We start from the raw sequence: 11004 nt of genomic DNA, 5'->3' as shown, positions 1-11004 counted from the left end.
ATTGACGACATTGTTCTGCAATTTCCTTGACTCATCTTTCTCTTGTAAACCAGAGACTCCATATAGACAATATACACCCAAACCCATAATATACACCCTACTCATTTACACACTTTTTAAGGGAACACAGCAATTTTTCACTTATTTAGAAAACATAAAGGGACTGTAAGCAAAATTTTAAGCGACCCTCCTTACAGAGAGATGACACTGTCCGCTTTAAAACCAACGACACCCTGAATTTCTATCAAATTTATTTATTTAACCCTAATATTCTTTTATTTCCCCCCAATATTTAGTTATTTAACCCAAAAACCTATAATTCTTATGCTTAACCCTAAAACTTTTCCCTGATGCTAGTCCAGAAAAAAGTCCTTAAAAAAAGAAATGTCAAAAGAATAAAATTGGAAGATTTTTAAGCGTCAAAGCTTCAAGAAGATATAGTTTTTTTTCTCTAAAGAANCAACCCCTGCAGAATACAGGACATACTATGGAAACAGGACACAACCCCTGCAGAATACAGGACATACTAGAGGAACAGAACACAACCCCTGCAGAATACAGGACAAGCTAGAGGAACAGGACACAACCCCTGCAGAATACAGGACACACTAGAGGAACAGGACATTCTAGAGAAACAGGACACAACCCCTGCAGAATACAGGACAAGCTAGAGAAACAGGACACAATCCCTGCAGAATACAGGACACACTAGAGGAACAGGACACAACCCCTGCAGAATACAGGACATACTAGAGAAACAGGACACAACCCCTGCAGAATACAGGACATACCACTAGAGGAACAGGACACAATCCCTGCAGAATACAGGACATACTAGAGAAACAGGACACAACCCCTGCAGAATACAGGACATACTAGAGAAACAGGACACAACCCCTGCAGAATACAGGACATACAGGACAAATCAAAGGACAAAGGAAGAATACATAGGACATAGAGTTATCTCGGCAGTGCTTAGGATTCATTTAATTTTGATGCAGATCCGGATCCTGGATCCGCACTGGAAAGAAATGGATCCAAATCCGGATCCGGGTCCAAGTTATAACATTTTTTTTGCAGTTTTTTGTTGATAAATCCCCTTGGATCCGCATATTTTTTCAGATCCGGATCCAGGAAGCCGGATCTGGATCCTAAGACTGGTTATCTGAAAAGCAAAAAGTAGTTTCCAAAACAAAAACATATTTTCCGAGAAAATAAAAACAGAAGCCGAATGCACTTTTTTGGAAATTGTGAAAAAATATGGTGAATAATATACAGTATGGTACTACATGTACTGAATTGTACAGCATGCACTGTATTGTACAGCATGCACTGAATTGTACAGCATGTACTGTATTGTACAGCATGTACTGAATTGTACAACATGTACTGTATGAACTAACCCTACCTGGAATTTAATTGCTTTGAAAAGAACAAAGAGTGAAGATCCAGCATAATCCTTCATATAATCGTAGAGGCAGAGAGCCAACCAGTTCGTTAACATCTTCTCAACTATACAACAAATGTGAATTATAATCTTTGCACTACAAATTATCTATGTACGTGTGGAAACAACAAACTATAATGATGTGTATTAAAGGGTTTTGTACATAAACGATGTTAACTTTTTGTAACCTGTATTTACTTGGTTTCCATGTAAATTTATGTACTATGTCCACTTTATGTACAAAGTATGTACAAAGTATGTACAAAGTATGTACACTGTATGTATACTTTATGTACATTGTATGAACACTGTATGTACACTGTATGTAAACTGTATGTATACTGTATTTACACTGTATGTACACTGTATGTATACTGTATTTACACTGTATGTATACTGTATGTTCACTGTATGTACACTGTATGTACACTATATTAACACTGTATGTATACTGTATGTACACTGCATGTACACTGTATGTACATTGTATGTACAATGTATGTTTTTTTTCGAGTATTCAGGGTTTATTTTGGTGTTAAAGATTGGAGATAATCTAATATGATATGGGACGCTCTGTAGTATGTGCACGTATGTACACTGTATGTACACTGTATGTACACTGTATGTACACTGTATGTACACTGTATGTATACTGTATGTACACTGTATTTACACTGTATGTTCATTGTATGTACATAGTATGTTTATTGTATGTACATAGTAAGTACATTGTATGTACACTGTATGTACACTGTATGTATACATCGTATGTACACTGCATGTACACTGTATGTACTGTATGAACTCACCAATAGACTCTGTTCTTCTAAGCATAAGCTGTGGATGTTTATTTCCTAACCATTTCTCTATCAGTTTCCTTCATATAATCGTAGAGGCAGAGAGCCAACCAGTTCGTTAACATCTTCTCAACTATACAACAAATGTGAATTATAATCTTTGCACTACAAGTTATATAAACTAAATTTTTCTTAGTAAACAAACTATAATTACGTGTATTAAAGGGTTTTGTACATAAACGATGTTAACTGTATGTAACCTGTATTTACTTGGTTCCATGTAAATTTATGTACAATGTCCACTATATGTACAAAGTATGTACAGTGTATGTATACTGCAAGTACACAGCAAGTATTACATGTACATTGTATCTACACTGTATGTAAACTGTATGTATACTGTATTTACACTGTATGTACACTGTATGTATACTATATTTACACTGTATGTAAACTGTATGTACACTGTATGTAAACTGTATGTATACTGTATGTATACTGTATTTACACTGTATGTACACTGTATGTACACTATATGTATACTGTAGGTACTGTATGTATACTGTATGTACACTGTATGTACACTGTATGTACTGTATGAACTCACCAATAGACTCTGTTCTTCTAAGCATAAGCTGTGGATGTTTATTTCCTAACCATTTCTCTATCAGTTTTAACAGCAAGCATCTAAATATTTTTACAGATTATTAAAGATTGAGTTAGTTAGATAGATAGATAGATAGATAGATAGATACATAGAATTAGATAATAATGGCTATCAGAGGATAGAAATAGAATAAATAGATATATATAAAGCAGGATAGGTACATTAGTCGATATATCGATATATAAATGAGTGAATATAGCAGAATTTTTTTATATTAGATCAGAAAAAATATAAAAAATTGTGAATTTTTATCATTTATCATCAGTACACAACATTTCTAAGGGTATTGAATTACACCTGCCACTTTTCCTTCCTTCCCTTTACTTTTACTTCAACCCCCCCCCCCTCCATCACGAATCTGTATATCAAGTTTTCTAGGTTTTGTGCTATGGAACCGAATAATTAAAACTTTTTTTCAGTTTCACAAATTAAAACTGGGCACAAACACACAACGTTGCAAACACACAGTTATGCCACCTGTGATAAAAAGAAAAACAAAAAGTTTATGAATTTTACCAGGGGGCGGAAACGTCATGTGTGTGTGTCTGTACCAAAAGAGTGTGTGTCAGTTATACCGAACCGAAGGCGTGTACTGTAGATATATACAGTGCATTAGAATCTCGGTATTTGTACAGTCTAGGAGAGTACATTTGTTTGTTGTTATTTTTTTGAATTAAAAATAAGTTTAATATAAATGAAATATAGTATTTGCATGTTTAAGTCAACACTATAAAGACAAATTTTTATGAAAAGAATATAATTTGATTAAAATTTATAATAAACTAATCGTTATTCAAGCTTAATTATAATTGACGACATTGTTCTGCAATTTCCTTGACTGTAGTCATGTTGTATGTCTGTACCAAAAGAGTGTGCGTGTGTGAAACCGAACTCGTCTGCAAAGCAATGCGACTGACTTGAACATGCCAGACCTGCACAATTGCCCTTCCCTTTATTCCTATTCCCTGAATTTTACTTATATATAATGTTTTTCATTAAAAATTTAATTTTCAAATCTTTGACAGACAGACAGTTTGAAACTCTGTCAGACAAACAATATCTTTCACAAAAACAGATTCTGAGAATTCAGACAAAGGGAATTAATGCCTCTGACAGATCAGGGGTGTACACATGTGGGGGGGGGTATGAGGACTGAGCCCCCTTGCACAAATGTTTATTCAACCACCCCTGAAAAGTTAGAAAGGTTAAACCCCCTGGATTAATTCCTGAATACGCCCCTACTACAGACCCCCAACATATGTTCATGATAAAACAAGAACGAAAGCTAACTAAATCTTCAGGTCGGAGAAATTTATTTTTTGAACAATGAAATTGAGTCTTGGCCTCAAACTCTGATTTTCTAAGCCCTATATCTTTGCAACCCAATGTAGTAGACCTTAGATATTTCAAAGTTTAAATTCTGTTAGATCAAAAAATCTAAATTAAAAATATCAAAGGTTAGACATAGGGATTAGAAAATTTGAGTTTGTGACAAAGACTTTATAATTTAGTTTTGCTAAATAATTTTGAGAAGAAAAAAACAATATCAGAAGTAAAATTTCTTAACTTTTCCCGAACATATGTAACCCAAATGCAATCAAGATTTATCATCGCCAATTATACTAATTAACCCGGATCGATAATAGCAATTATTACCTAATTAAATGATTAATTACCCTGCAGTAATTACGTCTGAATGTGATGTTTGCATGGTATAAAGCAGTTTAGATTATTTAATTCTTGTCATCCTATATACGGATCCTCCCTTCTCAAACAGATTCAAATCTTAAAGGGATTGTGGGCGTAATTTCAAGTGAATCTTAAAGGGACTGTTGGCGTAATTTCAAGTGAATCTTAAAGGGACTGTTGGCTTAATTTCAAGTGACCCCATTTTTAATGAGCTGAGCAAAATTGTTGAAGATATCCTTGGTTTTCTCTGAAAATTGATTATTTTCAATTGTGGTTTTTCTATGAAAGTAGCTTGGGGCTTCATGCAGTAGGAAACAGAAAGAAAATTAAACTTAACAATTATTAAGATGGAAAAATTCCCATATGTTTATCATTGCTGCTCAAGAAAAGGGTTTAAGAGTACCGTCGTAAATCGCCCAATGCAGCTCTTAAATAGGTAGTCACTTGAAATTACGCTGACAGTCCCTTTAAACTGCTTTCTCTTTCGGAAATGCCTATAGGAGATAGGGGACATATTTAAAAATAATTATTTGCTAATTTCAATTTAGAAACATCTTCTTAACAAAATGAGAACCCAGTGTTGCCCAGGTTACTCCCGCCGTTTACCCGCGCTTAGTTTTTAATTACGGTTTTAGCATTTTTATCCCAAAAAACGTGACATATTCAACTTAGAATCTCAAAACCAAGCTAAGAACATTCCCGTGGTTCTCCCGAGTTCCACAATAAAAATTTGAGACAAATCGGGCAAGGGGTTTCTGAGTTATGATCAAACATACAAATAAACAAACAGATATTACTTCTTTATTAATATAGATGAAAATGTTTTGGCCGGTATAAAATAGTGCAATGAAAGGTTTCAGTATATTACAACTTAGACAATTTTTCATTTAGTGGGGGTCTCAAGTATGTCTAAAGAAGACTCAGTTATTTTTAAAGCTTCGTATTTTTTTTGTGAAACCCCTGAATGCACATACTCCCAGGACTCGGAGTAAACGAAATAGAGAACTTCTGTGAAACTTTCTCGGTAAGTTTTTGTGTTTATCATTATTAGATTTAAAGTTTGAAAAACAACAAAAACCCTAGTTTCACAACATAAACGGGTAACAGAAGAGATTGAAAAAAGGGGGGAATGTCCCACCAAGGACTCCTGAAAAAGAACAAAAACTGTTTTCCACTTGATTCCCCCTTGATTTTTTAGCGCTTCGTGCAACTCCCCCCCTCTGTTTTAAATCCTGTATACGCCCCTGGGGAATTGCATGGAACCATTTTGAGTTTAATCCACTATTATCTATTTGAGAATTTGCTTGAAAAGCTTATTTTCCGTTCTGTTAAGTTTCAGAAATTTGTGAAGAAATAAAGATAATATTAAGTGCTCAACGTTTGACCAATTTTCCGCGCTTCGGCAATTTTCCACAGACAGGATATGTGAACGTCCGACATTAAAGGGACTGTAAGCGTAATTTCAAGTGACCCTCCATGCATAGATGACGACATTGCCCAATTCACAACGGTACCCCAAAGAGCTTTGTCTGATCAACAATGAATTATCTATCATTTTTTAAAATTGTGAAAACTGATTATTTTCAATTGTGTTTTTTTCTACAAAGTTATTCGCGCATTTCACTGCAGGAATTACATAGTTTTAAACCTAGGAAAACTACAATAATATTTTTCAAATTATTGATAAGATGAAGATTTGAAGGGTTCCGTTCATAATCGTGCAATATTATCTTTCCATGGAGGGTCATTGAAATTACGCGTACAGACCCTTTAAACGTTGAAAAAGAAATAAAGATGTCTAGGAGAGTTTTATTAGATACTGTAAAGTGTTTTCATTCCAACTTATTAAGAAGAAGGTGGGATAAAGGGAATGAACGAAATTGGATCAATAAATGAATGAAAAAGAAAATGAAAGGATGAATCAATGAATGAATAAATGAATGTAAGAATCAAAGAAAGGATGAATTGAATAAATATGAATTGAAAAGGGAGGAGAGTAAATGGATGAAACATGAGTAAATTAATGGAAGGAAGGATGAATGAATGAATGAATCAATGAATCAATGAATCAATGAATCAATGAATTAATAAATGAATTAATGAATGAAAGTGGATGAAACAAGAGTAAATGAATGGATGAATTAATGAATGACAGCATGGATAAAGAAAGAAGAGGGAGGATTGAGCCAGAAATTTTCTATTAATCATTCTAACTTTCTTAAGACATCAGACAAACCGTTATATAAACTAACAACACTTAGTCACAACTAACAATTTAATAGATATAACGAATAAACTGTTTAAAAGAACAAACAACCCGTTAACTAAAAATACTGTTGTAAGCACAATTTGATAGATCACCACAATTCGTTAGAAAAACGTCAAACCCATTCAGTAATGTTGCACAATTTGTTGATAAAAGCTTACAAGATACAAAATTTGTTAGATAAACATAAAACCCACTTAGTAATGTTGCACATTTTGATAATTTAACCTCCTGAGATGTAACAATTTGTTAAAACAATCACAAACACACTAAAGACAGACGAAGACTGTTGGTAAAAATATTTAACTAACTACATATGTCCTAATGTCCTAATTTATCAAGGTATTAGTGCCGGAAACAAAATATGTCAAGTTATCAGATAATCTTGGAAAAACAGGAGGGAGAGATGGGGGATAGATAGATAAGATAGTTATAAAGATATATAGATAGATAGTTATATAGATAGATAGATAAATAAATAGTTATAAAGATATATAGAAAGAGAGATAGATAGTTATAAAGATAGAAGATAGATAGATAGCTAGTTAGTTAGTTATAAAGATAAAAAGATATAATGTTATAAAGTTAGTATAGATCGTTTTATATTAGATAGATACAGTTAAAAAGATAGATAGATAGATAGTTATAAGTTAGTTAGATTCAGATGAACTGATAGATAGAAAGAGTTTAACAAATAGATCCAATGGCAGATAGTTGTAATGTAAAGATAGATTGATAGATATAAAGTAAGATAGATCTTTTATAGTTAGATAGATATAGTTATAAAGATAGATATATAGTTTCAAAGATAGATAGATAAATAGATAGATAGTAAAAAGATAAATACAGTTAATGATATCGATAGACAGATATAGTTTAAAAGATAATAGATACAAACAAATAAAATAATATGATAGTAATAAAGATAGATATAGTGAAAAAGAGATGTATATAGACAGTAAGAATAATAGGTAGATAGATTTAAGACAGAAATATAACACATGTTGAAAAAAAAACACAGAAAAACGGAGAGGAAAGGTGAAAAAGTCAAAACTTAAGAAACAAATTATATTAAAAGACAGAAAATATGATATTTCAAATCACAACAGAAAATGAAATAAGGAAGTCAAAAGAAATGGAAGTTGTATAGGAAAGTTTTTTTACAAACTATGTTTTTTGTTCTATTTTTGCTCGAGAATTTTTTTGGGTATATTCATTAGGGAGAAAAAATCTATAATTATAGAGAAAAAATATATCTTTTGGAATGGAGGCCGGGGGGGGGGGGGTATTTTGTGGAGAATATAAACCCCCTAGGGGAAGGAAGATGTATGCATGTATTCAGATTTTAAGACGAGATAAGATTGGAATGAATACAAATAGGAATCCTGCAATCCTTAAATGCCAAATAGACCGAGGACACATTTATGACGAATAAAGGAAATTTTTTAAAAAAATATAAAAATTCCCCAAGAAAATGTTTTGCAAAATGAATTTCAAAAATAAAGTAGTTTTTGATATTGTGAAAAATGTAATTTTCTGAGTTATTGATATTTTGTGAAACAATATTTGTTTATAAATGGTGTTTTCTTTAAAACAATATATTCTTTCCCGGATAGGATAGAATAATATGCTAGTTGGAAAAGGTACATTACAAAGTTCAAATCTTGACAAAAATGTTTAAAATATATATTAAAATTTTTTCTTGGCATCAGTTAAAAATTGTGTTTATCATTTCACACTAATGTACTTTTTGCTTTGCAACATTTTTCTATATGAAAAAGTCCCATCACATTATTCAGGCCTTCTTAGGCGAAAAAAGGCTTCAAGAGAGACAAAAAACTGCTGCTAGTGGCTTAGACAAACTCGGGGTCACTGCTGCTAGGAATAGGGAAGCTTTTCACATTGAAAAGTCACGCAGCAAAATTGGCAAAAATGACAGAAGCAAAAATGTAACACAATAATTTCCAACTAGTGTTGTTAAGGATAGGTTTTAGAAAACAATCAAGAAACCGTGTTAAAGTTTGCTGTTATTAAACTTAACAATATCTTAATTCTAAGAAGATCAAATTTGGAAAAACGATCCAAAAACGATCGTTACAACAAGATCGTTTTTGCGTCGTCGCGTTTTTAGATCTTTTTAGCGAAACATTATCACATTTTGACCCCGAAAGAAAACCAACAGAGAACACATCATTATTTTATGAAAAACTAACCTGAGAATATCAGTACAGTATTCCATCTTGGTCATCAGTGTGATCATGAGAAGTGAGGCAACACTGACTTTATCCCGCACACTGTAAAAATATTTGTTTATCCCGCTCATTGTAATAATATTTGTTTATCCCGCACACTGTAAAAATATTTGTTTATCCCGCACACGTAATAATATTTGTTTATCCCACACACTGTAATAATATTTGTTTATCCCGCTCACTGTAATAATATTTGTTTATCCCACACAATGTAAAAATTTTTGTTCATCCCGCACACTGTAAAAATATTTGTTTTATCCCGCACACTGTAAAAATATTTTGCTTTTCCCGCACACTGTAAAAATGTTTTGTTTATCCCACACACTGCAATAATATTTATTTATCCCGCACACTGTAAAAATGTTTTGTTTATCCCACACACTGTAATAATATTTATTTATCCCGCACACTGTAAAAATATTTTGTTTATCCCGCACACTGTAAAATTCAATGTTAAAACTGTAAAATTACTTTATCTTGTAGATGCCCAGTTTAAAAATTAATCTATATATAAATTTGGCTTATCTGTCTGTTTGTTTGTTTGTCTGTTTGTATCCAATAAACGTCAAAACGGCTGAACCGATCGGGCCCAATTTTTTTGTGGGACATCTAGGGACTCCAGGGAAGGTTTATGAATCATCAAAATTTCAAATATTTGTCTCCATCAAAATTCGATCGTCATTAAATTTTTTAAAATTTTGAAAATCCGCGAATTATTTTTGTTTTGTTTTACGATGTACACAAAGAGAACGTGTTCACAATTAATTTAGGAGATGGGCGCGAAGCGCCCTCTAAGGCTAGAAAGAAGGGCGCGAAGCGCCTTGAATTTCTAGTAATTTTTATATTTCTCTAAATTAATCTATTTATAGATACAGAGTTACCCACAAAGGATGAGACTGTAAAGACGACCCAAAATACTATAATATGACGATTTGAAGCTTGGTTTTTGGTTTCTTCATTCAATGCTGTATTTTGATGGTTTATAGAATGATATAGCAAAAAAATAATTCAGTTTTGGCCAACGAGGAACCCTGAATGTAAGAAAATGGACAAGTTCCGTACAATCGACTCTGAAGTCTCATCCTTTGTGGATAACCCTGTACGTAATTTTTGTAAACAAACTTTAAGAAAGGGGCATAGAAAATATATTTTTTATTTTGATATGATGCATGCTACAGAATTTGTATTTTCTCTGCTATTACTTAAAATTAAATATTTTTTTTTATTTATGTCTGTGTTGAAAAAATAAACTTCAGTATTTAAATGAACGATGTATTAATCAAATCCTAAAAATAATTATTTTTCTTTTATCTTTCATCGTTTGTTTACCTGAAAGATTTTTGGTTCTCCAGTGTGTCGATGAATGTGAGAAGGAACCATTTATTATTTATCAGCCCTTCAAACTGTAGCATTGCAGAGTCTAGCTCAGACTTACTTCTCATATGCACCCTACACAATCAATAATACATGCATGAATGAAGGGATGATTGAAGGGATGAATGTATGAAGGAAGGGATGATTGAAGGGATGAATGCATGAATGAAGGGATAATTGAAGGGATGAATGTATGAATTAAGGGATGATTGAGGGGATGAATGAATGAATGAATGGATGAATTAATAAATGAATGAATGAATTAATGAATTTATAAACGCAAGTAACAATGAATTGCAGAGTCAAGCTCAGACTTACTTATGCACCTTACACAATAAATAATGAATGAATAAATAATGAATGAATAAATAATGAATGAATAAATGAATGAATTAATAAATGAATAAATGAATTAATTATTGATTAAAAAAATTTAAAGTGAACAAGTTAAAAATTTAAACCAATCGCTAAATTGCTTAACTCACAATATCAAATGTCATTCTTAAAATAGA

At 32.3% G+C, this 11004-nt stretch overlaps 1 protein-coding gene across 1 annotated transcript in view; it reads right to left on the bottom strand.

Annotated features, from left to right (window-relative positions):
- Positions 1–11004, bottom strand: part of LOC111715008 (plexin-B) — a 53748-nt gene that overhangs the window by 9339 nt on the left and 33405 nt on the right. Inside the window, exons 24-28 of the mRNA XM_023490242.1 lie at positions 10811–10818; positions 10448–10567; positions 9080–9160; positions 2852–2931; positions 1409–1512 (exon numbers count right to left, since the gene is read on the bottom strand). Of these exons, the coding sequence (XP_023346010.1) occupies positions 1409–1512; positions 2852–2931; positions 9080–9160; positions 10448–10567; positions 10811–10818 (393 nt within the window). The remainder of the gene's footprint in view (positions 1–1408; positions 1513–2851; positions 2932–9079; positions 9161–10447; positions 10568–10810; positions 10819–11004) is intronic.

This window comes from Eurytemora carolleeae, unplaced genomic scaffold, assembly GCF_000591075.1.
Source record: "Eurytemora carolleeae unplaced genomic scaffold, Eaff_2.0 scaffold1656, whole genome shotgun sequence".
Classification (NCBI taxonomy): Eukaryota; Metazoa; Arthropoda; class Copepoda; order Calanoida; family Temoridae; genus Eurytemora; species Eurytemora carolleeae.
Note: the sequence above shows the minus strand (reverse complement) of the source record. Positions and strands in the feature narration are given on the sequence as shown.